General features: G+C 39.5%; 1 protein-coding gene across 1 annotated transcript in view; it reads left to right on the forward strand.

The window, feature by feature from the left end:
* MOXD1 (monooxygenase DBH like 1) overlaps positions 1-12,167 on the forward strand; it is a 146,199-nt gene extending 134,032 nt beyond the window's left edge. The window contains exons 7-12 of the mRNA XM_077486857.1: positions 3,380-3,546; positions 4,610-4,801; positions 7,445-7,504; positions 9,425-9,567; positions 9,878-10,046; positions 11,881-12,167. Coding sequence (XP_077342983.1) covers positions 3,380-3,546; positions 4,610-4,801; positions 7,445-7,504; positions 9,425-9,567; positions 9,878-10,046; positions 11,881-12,039 — 890 coding nt within the window. The 3' untranslated portion in view covers positions 12,040-12,167. The remainder of the gene's footprint in view (positions 1-3,379; positions 3,547-4,609; positions 4,802-7,444; positions 7,505-9,424; positions 9,568-9,877; positions 10,047-11,880) is intronic.
* Positions 12,168-12,402: the final 235 nt, after the last annotated feature.

Consider the following 12,402-nt stretch of genomic DNA (forward strand, 5'->3'; position numbering starts at 1 on the left):
TATATATATATATATATATATATATATAGTTATTTTTTTCCTCCCTTCTCTCTTTTAAAGAAGCTGCTTTTATTTCATCTGCACAGTGCTTTTTGTTAATATAGGCCTCCCTAACTGGAACATAGAAAGTTTTGTAAAAGGTGAACTAACCCTTTAAGGACTTGTCAAAAACTGTGTAAAAATGGTATTTAAGAACTTGTCAAAAAGTTTTTTTTATACCATTTGTATTTTTTTGGGAATGAGTAGGGGTGCTTTGTATCCCCTACTCATTCATATGAGAGATAGTATCTGAGAGCCTTCTTATTATTAAAGGGTGCTTTCAGATTTAGATAAGCCGCCCCACCCACAAAACCCCATGGCAAGGTACCCCCCATGTTGAGGGCACCTGGCCTAGTATGGCTCAAGAGTGGGGGCCACATGCTCATGCCCCCTTCTCCTGGCCTGCCAGGCTGCATGCTTGGATAAGGGACTTGTATGGATTTTTGGGGGGGAACTCATGGGTTTTTTATTGAATGTTGCACAGTTTTTCCCCTTAAAAATTAAATATATCAGGCTCAAACAATCTACTATAGCATTTGGGGATCACATGTCATTTGTTCTTTTGTTTGTGTGGTGTCCCCTTTAAAATTCATACTAGATTTGAAGGACTTGGGATAACACATCATTTCTTTTTACTCTGCCCAGTTCCGTTGTTTACAATGTCTCTGGTTGCTAAAGTCACAGCAGGTGCCGGCCCCTGCTGATTCCTTAACAACCATTGGCAGGAAAAAGGAAGCTGTCATGTACAGCAAAAAGAGAACGCCCCCTCCTATATATGATGTTCAGCTCCTGTCAAATGGGCTGAAAGTCCACAATTTAAATGGATGACTGAGCAAGCAAAGTTCAGTTCAAACATATGTAGCTCATTTGGGAGCTCATCCCTAATATCCACTCTAGTCAGAGTATTTTGTTGTTGGTTACTAAGATGCTCTTATTGGACAGTGGGGTAGATAGTGCACAGGACTTGGTTTCAGGGGTATGGCTTAACTCCAAAATTGGAGCAGTTAGGCTCTACTGACCAGTGGCGGCCTTTGCACTGTGGGCACATGGGCACCGCCCCCCAATCCATGCGCTCTGCCCCTTTCAGGACACAGGATGCATGTATTCCCATGGTGGGAGGGCGGGAGGGGGTGGTACTTTTTGAAGCACCTGATTAGAGCCAGAGGCTCAAATAGGCTTCAAAATAGGATGGACTCGGGATGCAGAGAGTGCGCCCTGATCCCACCCAATTGTGTGACGGTAGAAAATACATTTTTGCTATTTTCACACTAAACTTCCTCTCCACCAATCAGGAGGCAGGCCGTCAGACCTGTTTCCAGATTGGCAAAAGCGCCAGACCATCCTACTATTGGGTGCCTGGCACTTAGGAAGAAGAGTGGAGGAGACACACATTGGAGCTGCTGCCTGCCGGTAAGTGCTAGGGGGTCTGTCAGAGCCACGCATGGGGGGTTGGGGGTGGTGCCAGAGCTATGAGTCCCATGAGTAGGGGGGTCAGTGGGCACAGTGGCTGCATATGATGGGCACAAGTGGCTGCATATACTGGCCATAAGTGGCTGCATATATTGGCCACAAGTGGCTTCATATACTGGGCACAAGTGGCTGCATTTGAAGGGCACAAGTGGCTGCATTTGAAGGGCATGAGTGGATGCATTTGAAGGACACAATGGCTACATATGATGGGCACAAGTGGCTGCATATGATGGGCACAAGTGAGTGCATATGATGGGCACAATGGCTGCATGTAATGGGCACAGTGGCTGCATATGATGGGCAGAGTGGCTGAAAATGATGGGCACAGTGGCTGCAATTGATGGGCACAGTGAGGCTGCAATTGATGGGGGGGGGGGGGGGTTCAGTATTTTTCAGTTTGTTTGCAATACCCCCCCCCCCCCCCCACCAAAAAAAAAATAAAAAATTTGAGCACCAGCCACCACTGCTACTGACAAACAGCAATCAGAGATCTATGGTTCCAAAAGACAATATTTAGGCTAAGAAAGGTTATAGCATGTACTATGTACTTTGTGGAATCTGCACTCTGAATAAAACATTTAAAATGTACTAGTGATTACACCCTTGCACTAACATTGCTTGCATATGAACTCATTCAATTTCTGCAGGATATTACATTTAAATAGTTAATGAAACATTCTTTTTGCACTGATTGCATTTGTTGATAAGATCAAAAATATTGCCCAGCCAGCCACTGTAGTAAAAGCAGTTATTTTATGGCAGACCACAAATATTCATGAACTTTTGGTCATGTAAAGAAAAAAACTTTAGTTCTAAGCATTACAATGAGACATCTCGGTTAATACAATTCCAACTATGGCGCTGTTCTTAAAGAGACTGCATAATGGTTTTGTATATCTTTCTTTCTTATTATGGTCAGAGAAAAAATTTTAATATAAAAAAATATGTTTCAGTTGAGTAAACATTTTACAACCCCTATTCCAAAAAAGGTGAGATGCTGTGTCAAATCTACATAAAAACAGAATGCAATTATTTGCAAATCTCATACACTCATATATTATTCACAATAGAAAACATAAATTGTTTAAAATGAGAAAATTGACCATTTTAAGAAAAAAGTAAGGTCATTTTGAATTTTGATGGCAGCAAAAAAGACTGGTGAACTCAAGCTGAAATTTATACATAGAAGTAATGAGTCAGAACAATAACTTATCCCTTATTAACTACTTGGTGCCCACGCTATAGCCGAAAGACGGCTGCAGCGCGGGCCTTAATTGCCGGGATCACAGAGTCTATGAGACTCGGCCGATCACCGATCCGAGTAAGGAGTCGATCCCGACCCCTTACCACGTGATCAGCTATCAGCCAATGATGGCTGATCACATGATCTAAACAGAAGATCGGTAATCTGTATTTTTTTTCCCTCACGCTGTCAGCGTGATGGATGGATTCTCTTGCTATTATCGCTAGTGGCTGCTATAGCCACTAGTGATAATCACTGTCTTCTCTTGGCGGGTTGGTTGAAGGAAAGAAATTTGCACTGTGTATGGCCTGCCTTAGCCTCCTTTCATGCCTGTCTTTGTGTGTGTAATTTTATATCTAGTATTCACAGCTAAGTAAAAAAACAGCTACCTTTTATATTCACCAAATTCCAACTGCAAATGGTTTATATTTCATATTTACATGTAATGTTTTTAAAGTAAAGTAATTTGTAGTCCTGAACAATATAAAGGCTAATTTACATAGCAAGTTGTAATTTCAGTGGATTGGATTATGTCCATTCCATACTAATATATACTGTAAAGTATAGTCCAGCTGTTTTTGTACTGTTTTTGTATTATTTAACCATGTCTTTGTCTTGTTTTGGAAGGTTTAATTGATAACTCAGGACTTAAACTCTATTATACTCCGCACACAAGAAAATATGATGCTGGTGTTTTAGAGGCAGGCATTTGGGTTAGCCTATATCACATGGTCCCACCAGGTATGCCTGCATTCAGCTCCGAAGGACATTGCACTGTGGAATGTTTGGAAGAGGTGTGTTTAATGACTGTCACATTACTAATTGTTTAACAGAATTTAATTTAGCAATTAAATAATTGGTTAACTAAAGGTTCCCATACTAAAATTGCCAAATTTGATCATAGCTGGCCTGTTTTGAGGGTGAAATAGGCTCCCTGCTTGTTCATGGCCTTTTCAATATCAAATCTACTGGGTGAAAAGTCTTATTTTCTATGTATTCCATCACAATGCAAATACTTCTATTTTCTATTCATGGATTAATGCTCAGCCTAGGTGCTGAACAGCTAGAGCTGTAAAAAATAGTTATATATACAAAAATGTGAAAGAAGTAGGGGCAAAAACCCAACTGTGAACTGAACTAAATCTACCCCTTAGCCAATCTGCACAACCCTGTTTTATGGGAACCTTATATAATTGTGCTGTCCTAGCAATTTCATTAGGATTACATGTTGAGTTTTCTTTTAGTGAAAATGACTGTCTTTTGACTGGGTTGGATTTTTTCTTTCAGCCAATACACTGTGGGTTTCCCAGACAACAGTGTTGGAAAGAATGCTGTAACACCAGACTTTCATGCACTTTAAGACATTAACAGTTAAAACAATGATGGAATCTTCTGAAGTTAATTAATTTTTACATGACCGTGGTGCATTTTTCATGAAATATATAAAAGCATATTACAACTTATAAATATAAGCACATTGTAGGCATCGTTTTCTAAGATCGTAGACAATAACCCTCACAGAAACACTTCTAATATACAAAAAATGTGTTTTGAACCAAAGAAACAAAACCTTTGTTTGTGGCCAAATCAAGAAGCTGATAATTGTCTCCATTCCCCATGTACCAGATGTGTCAAAGATGTAAAAAAATAAAATAAATAATAATAATTCTGACAGCAACAAATGTTTTTAACATTTAGTGTTCTTAGGAACATATAATTTAGAGAAAAGACTGTTGCATCATATTATCCATAACCACATTTATCAGGGAAATGTAAGTAAATCTTTTTTGCAGGATATTAATTAGAACATCTGTACAATAAAATAAAGTTTTTTGTTTTTTTTTACATTTTTGCTAGGCCCTGAACTATGAAAAGCCAGACGGTATCCATGTATTTGCTGTTCTTCTACATGCTCATCAAGCTGGTCATGTCCTCCGAACTCGCCATTTCAGGAAAGGAGTTGAGCAGAAGTTACTTGCTTATGACAATGAATTTGATTTCAATTTTCAAGAGTTCCAATATCTGGACGAAGAAAGAACTATCTTACCTGTATGTTTTTTTTAAAAAAAGGCATGCTTTCAGAATATAGGTTTCTTAACACTATTTTAATAATAGCATTGTTCATCTTCTTTAGAAGAAAAACAGCTCAACCTTCCAAATGAATATAAAACACAAACTAAGCCACATTTTGTGTTCTTTGACAACCACCATACCCCCGCACACAGGGATTTATACAGACTCTGCACACATAGGTCCAGCAGGCATTTTCAGTTTCTTATTGAGTTCTATCACTGTTCTAACAGCTTCAAATTATACAGCTGTACATTGGGGGTTATTTACTAAAGTACGAGAATGCAAAACCAGGTGCAGTTTCCAGGTTTTACTGCCAAAGCTTAATTAAATAAGCTGAAGTTAGAAGCTGATTGACTACCATGCACAGTAAATCAACCCCTTTGTTCTCGAATATGTATTTCAATTGTATATTTAGCTATTTGCTTGTAATCATTCATTTAAAAGAGTGTTAACAATTAATCATGTTCCCAACAGCAGACCCCTTAAACAAGTCCCGAACATTTAACTTATCCAACTATAATGCTTAACTTAACTCAGAAAATTAGCCATTATCCTCCAAAAGTGAGCATTTTAAGTGCATTCTTATCCGTAACACTGAATCTAGCATGAAACTCTCTGGTTAAAGAGCTTTCAGTCCACCATGATTTGGCCCCATTCACGTTTAAAAATCTGGTGGGGACACAGATGGGCTCTGCCTGGACTATGGGAACCAGAAAACCAGCAGACAGCAGAGACCTACAGCACACCTGCACACATGTGGTGGGTTTGCCAAGCATGCAGAGGCACCCCTGACATTCGGGACCTCGTACATTTGTCATCTTCCTGCATGTGTGGGAAAACCCCTACACGTACACAGACTTGCCCCCATTCTCTGACAGTCCCGAAGCCCTGCAGCACATCTGCGCACATGTGCAGACAAAAGACAAAAGTGCTGCGTGGCAGCATTACAAGTGGAAGGGGGCAGGAGTCAGAGGCAAATTAGTTACTTAAATGGGTGAAAGTTGGCTTTAACTAAAAGGGAATTTAAACCAATGTGTAAGCAGGAAGCAGTGCCTGCTTCCAAAAAGTTTTTTTCAGCCACAAGTTCACTTCATGCCTCTAGATCTACCTGTGAGGCCGCGTACACACGCGGGGACTGTTCGCCCAACTTTGTCCGTCAAACAGTTTCGGCAAACAGTCCGCTCAAACTTAGCATGGACGGACATGGCCACACACGACGGACGAACAGTTTGCTGAAACCGTGCGCGATGACGTGAACGGCACGTACGACGGGACGAAAAATACGACGTCCTATACACTGCATTATAACTTTCGGCGTGAAAATCCTTTCTGAGCATGCGCGCAACTTTGTTTGACGAACAAACCTACACACGAGCGGACTGTTCGCTGAAACAAGGTTTCAGCGGACAGTTTTTCGGAAATTCCGAAAAACCTTGTCCGTCAAACTGTCCGCTGAAACTGTCCGCTGAAAGCCCACACACGAGCGGACTGTCCGCCCAAACACTGTTCAGCGGACAAAGTTGGGCGAACAGTCCGCCCGTGTGTACGCGGCCTGAGAATATATTCAAAGTGGAACTAAACACAATGATGCATCAGTTTCCCAAAACAGTTACATTCAAGGCATGTCTTAATATGATAGCTGTTACAGTTTCTAGTGTGCTTATGTTAGTTCCCAACTGAAATGTTATGTCAACAAAATGCTGTTGTCATGGCTGATCACATGTGCAGCACCATGGCAACTACACTTAAAACAAAGGCTAAGATGGCAGCTTCAATTATACTTATTTTTGAAGTTAGAGAGCCTTATCCCTATGTTAAAGCTTTGTGAATTATGCCTATTATCTGAAGTTCATATATGCTATATACAGGGCTTGGACAAAATTATGAAAACAAGTATGGTAAAATTGTTACCTAACATGGTGTTGGACCTCTTTCGGCATCCGAGACGGCCTGAATTCTCCTGGAAATTGACAAATATAAGTCTTGGATGGTGGACAATGTTGAATAGTTAATAACACCACCTTTGATGCAAAAATCCAGGTCACAATCCTGCACAATGTCCTTTTGTCTCTTTCGGTCAGTTGACCCTGTTAACCTCGCTTATGCTTATCAGATGACGTTTTCTCAGAAACTGGATATGCCATCAAAACCTTTGATACTGTACCTCACAATACCGAAAATAAATTGTCAACTTCAGTCACAGAGGCACCAGCTAAGCGGGCACCAACAATTTGTCCTCTTTGAAACTCAGTAAGCTCTGATTTGACTCCGTATTACAAGTAGCGCACGCAATAAATGACAAAAGTGAGGCTTCCCACCTGTTAGCTAGGCGTCTCATCACAGCAGAAGCAAAAGAATGTTACACCACTTCCCCTTTCAATGCAAAACATGTCATTACTTTCACATCTGCGAACCATTTAGTGTTTTCATATTTTTTTCGAACCCCTGTATAATTTCTTACATTGATTTTTTTCAACGTGCGTCATTAGTCAAACATTGTATGGATTATTTCTCAATAATGATAAACAATAAGCAATAAACATTAATTTACAAACCTGCATGTATTCATACTAAACAACTGCATTTCTAGAGTCAACTAATGAATCCACTTTTTTATAGGGTGATAACATCATTACAGAATGCCAGTACAATACAAAGAGCCGATCTACAATGACATGGGTAAGAAAGAGAGAGTGATGCAATTAATACACGTTGTTGCCTATAATGATATTTCATAGATAGAATTCACACATTTGATTTGACATATGTACCATTATTTATTATCAGAACAGCATTATGTCTTTACTTAGACCTATTATATGGAACCTGATTCTGCCAGCTATAACCTACTGTACATTTCACTACACTGATTTACCACTGGAAATAGCTACAATACAGTATATGCTTAATAATGACATAGCTGTGCTATTGTTAGTAAAGTAAATACAAGCTTTTTACACGGGAGGCTCAATTCTCAAAGCTTTAACACCAGCCCAAAGCAATCGGTTTTCAGCCATGTGCCTGTCATTTCAAATTCTGTTGGGCTCATAAAAAAGAGACTGCCCCTTTTTTGAAAATAAGGATACTTATTCTGATGTGATAGCTTTGTAAATTGAGCCTACTATTTTTAATGTCTACATTAACCTCCCTGGCGGTTTTTCCGAGTGTGGCTCAGAGTTACATTTCAGTACCATTAGCAGTAACCCCGAGGCACACTTGGGATTGCATTGCAGGATCCTGGTGCAGGTTACTTACCTTGTCCCCAGGATCCTGCGATGTCCCCCTGCTGTGCTTGCTGTGTCCTCCGCCCATTGCTTCTGCGGCAAATTTAAAAAAAAAGAAAATTCATAACACATACAGTACACTGTAATCTTACAGATTACATTACTGTGTCAAATCATTTCACATCCCTTTTGTCCCTAGTGGTTTGTCTAGTGCCCTGCATGCAGCTTTATATTATATATACTGTTCTTTGTGCCTGGAAACTTGGGAATGTCCATAGCAACTAAAAAGTGCCCCTTTACGTCAAAAGTGTTTTTTGACCAGCTAGAAAACAGTGATAGTAAATTAAGACACTTGCAGAATTGAGCGATAGTGAATCGCGGGAAATTAATTTTATTATTACTATATTATTATTTTTTATAATTATTTATAGTTATTTATTATATTATAATTTCTGATTTTGTGTTTCAAACTTTATCATACCCAGGATGCCTACTAGACTCTTGTTTGGACAGATTTAAGTGTGTTATTGCTAAGAATTACAGGCCTACAATATAAAACCCTGCATTTCTATGCAAAATAATTGTACCACTTTGAGACACACAAATCTGACATAATCATACCGCCTGGGTGGTTAAAATAATCCTTTGAAAGTCCTAATTTTTGCAAATCCTGAAACAGACAGGGTTTGAGAAAGGGTATATCAAAAACATATCTAAATGTATTAGAATTGGGAACAGTTTTAGCAAATTATTAACAACATGTATCTATTTTATCATTTCGAATAACTGATTTGTACCAATCACTCATTGTGTTTATTCACAAAAGGAAGGGGCCAGTAAATTACATATTTATTGACCCCTTCCCCACCCTTCATCCTGAAGATCCCACGCTCTGTGTGCCTGCAGCAGCTGGTGGGAGAGGAGTTGAGGGAAGCCGGTAGCACTGCAAGGGGTAGTGGGTAGCACACAGGGGAGGCCCCAGGCAGCAGGGTGATAGAACCTTGGACAGGGATGGTGATAGGTGTGGTGGGGAGGGCACGTAAAAGAACTAATGCTGTTATGTGTCTCTCCCTGCAGCAGGTGAAGATGGCAGGAGGGAGAGGAGGATAAGTCAGCATTCAGCTGCTGCAGTGACAGACACATAACGGGATCAGTTCTTTTGAATGCCTCCCTGCCGCACCAATCACCTCCTCTCCTGCCAACATCTGATTCCCCGGCTGCTTGGGACCCTGGGGCCAGTAGCACACAGGATGATCAGGGTGTACCCAGGCAAAACGGCAGACCCCTAGAGGCTAACTAACTAATTATTGTATAAGAATTTGCAACAGGTAGGGAATTTCATCACCAATCAATTCTACATTCTTAATTTTTTTAGGGTGGTCTAAGTGCAAGAGATGAGATGTGCCTTTCCTATTTAATGTACTATCCAAAGATTAATCTTGCTCGATGTGAAAGCATCCCTGAAATAAATGAGCAACTTCAGTTCATTGGTGTGAAAGAAATATACAGGCCAGTTACGTAAGTAAATACAGTTTTTGTACCACTTAAAGCTGATATCAAATCCTATATTTATTTTTTTTGCAAAGTAAAATGTTCAATATATTTATTGTTGTTTTTAATACCTGCCTGGAGTTTAGATTTTAATCAAGGTACCAGGAAAATGCATACAGTAGATACCTGCGTGTAACACCATTACTCTTTGACCATGCTAATATTATTATTGATTATTTTACTCTGGCAGTAATTAAAATGCCTCACTTTAATAGCCATGATAATAATTATGAAGATGTTTTATTAGTGTATCATAATTTTTTTTTTGCACCTACAGGTCCTGGCCTTTAATAATTAAGAGCCCAAAACGATACAATAATCTCACCTTTACAGAAGCTATGAACACATTTCAGTGGTCTAGGAAGAAAGGAAATGCATTCAATGAGCAAGTCAGAAAAATGCCAATAAATGTGAGGTGTTCTAAACATGAAAGTGGAGAATGGTCGGTAAGTACTTAAACCTTCTGCAAAACCAACTGTACAGATGCAAATAATTTTCTTTTATTTGGCTTTCTGCACACACACTGTCTTTCACACTTCAAGGAACCAAAGCAATAGTAACAACTGAGAGCACACTAGTTTTTTTTTTAGACTCCCCTGCCACATGCATTGGTTCCTCCCACTGGCTTGTATGTCCTGTAATAACGTAGGAGCTGGTGGTAAAAAAACACTGTGTACAGTGTAAGAAGAAGATATCCCCACATCTAGAATTGTGGTGTAACCTGCAGCTGCATCTGAAGTGGTAACATTTCAATTTGCGATTTGTTAAAAAGTTAAATGTCTGGACTTTTTTTTTAAGTGATCCACTTCCAGCCCAAGGTACGTCATATGACATCCTTGACTGCAGCTACAGGCTTAATTCTGATATTGGCTTTTTCATCCGGCGATTCCCTACACCATAAGAATGATCATAGTGGCTATTCCATTGCTTGATCATTCTTACGGGCAGCAAGAAGGGGCACTCCCCTCCCGCCGCCCTCTGGTGCTTCTACCGACTCACCCCTTCCATCGCGGAGTTGGAGAATGGATCCGCCAGCCCTGGATGGTGATCCTAGAGATTTTCAGTGGACCAGATGGTCGCCGGGGTCTCTATGATCGTTCGGAGGCGATGTTATGACGTCACGCCCGACCGTTGCATTCAAACAAATGGCATCGCCTCGGCTGGGAAGCCGAGATCATTTTATTTTTATTTTTTTATTTCAGGCTTCCCAGCCTAGAGGTGAGATGTGGGGTCTTATTGACCCCATATCTCACTGTAAAGAGGAATGATCATGCCATCTTCCTATTACAAGGGATGCTTACATTCCTTGTAATAGGAATGAAAGTGATCATTTTTTTAAAAGTGTCAAACTAAAAAAATAAAATTAACAATAAATATATATTTTTTTAAAGTGTGCCTGTCCCCGTGTGCTCTCACGCAGAAGCGAATGCATACATAAGTCCCACCCACATATGAAAACGGAGTTCAAACCACACATTTGAGGTATGGGGATTTTTAAGTACCAAAGTTTGGCGCCATTCCATGAGCGTGCGCAATGTTGAAGCGTGACATGTTAGGTATCTATTTACTCGGCGTAACTTAATCTTTCACATTATGCAAAAAAAGGGCAACGTTTAATGTTTATGAAACTGTTTTTTTTTCCCAAAAAAGTGTTCAAAAAATTGCTGCGCAAATACCGTGCGAGATAAAAAGTTGCAAAGTCTGCCATTGTATTCTCTTTGCTAAAAAAAACCTATATAATGTTTGGGGGTTCTATGTAATTTTCTAGCACAAAAATGATGAATTTTACATGTAGGAGAGAAATGTCAGAATTGGCCTGGGTGGGAAGTGGTTAGGTTGTATGTAAGGTTCAGTCAAATCTATCTTCCTTTATCAGCAGAAGCTGAGCTCAGCCTTTGCTGATAGAGGGAAAGAGACTGTAATGCACATGGGCAAATCCACTGATGGCACACTTCTAATGTTTGGCCCGCCCTGCTGTTTAGCCAGGATTGTCGGGGGTTGACCACCTAGAGTATTTTGCAGAAAAAAAACTAAATTAAAAAGCTTGTTTAGCAAAACCCCCTATCTCAATATTTTCATTTGCATTTCCTTTACAAGTGTGTTTGACTTGATGGACAACACCTATGCTCCCTTGTCCCCCATAAGCCCAGGTAAACCCAGATAACAAATACAAATAAAATCTTACCTCAATCCCCATGAAAACCTCAAAACAAAAACTGGAACTGTGTAATTAAACTAAAAATATTTTTTATTCTATGAGAAATGTTTGTTTTCTTACAGATTCACGGAATGCTCATATCACCACCCGAAGTGAAATCTTATACATTAGAAGAAAATGAATGTGTCTCCCCTTTGCCTTCACCATCATCTTGTTCAACGGCAACAACTGTCAGGAATCTGGTGATTGCGGCAAGCACACTGATACACAAAATTTTATAAACTGGAAGATTTTAGAAGGCATTATACTTTTACACAAATGTTATCATTAAGGTCCATGTATAATTGCACTATTAAAATTATGTTTTTTACACAAAGTAAAATATTTTATATTAAAATTTTTGATCTGGGTTTTACTATGTTATTTATTTGGAGTGTTTTATCTGGATTTCTTGACACAAAGTAGGTGCAGTTTCATGGAAATCGAACCATAACTGGACAATGTTTGGGTACATAGGTGTACGGATTGTGTACAAAGCATTCAGTCAACTTCAGACAGGTCAACAATGCAAAAAAGCTCCACTTGTACCTCTCCACTTATTTTTCTATGTTAGATTTATTTTGCTTTTTTGTGTATCAGAGGAC

The sequence above is a fragment of the Lithobates pipiens genome, unplaced genomic scaffold, assembly GCF_037356315.1.
Source record: "Lithobates pipiens isolate NorthernLeopardFrog02 unplaced genomic scaffold, aLitPip1_a1.2 Scaffold_18, whole genome shotgun sequence".
In the NCBI taxonomy this organism is placed as follows: domain Eukaryota; kingdom Metazoa; phylum Chordata; class Amphibia; order Anura; family Ranidae; genus Lithobates; species Lithobates pipiens.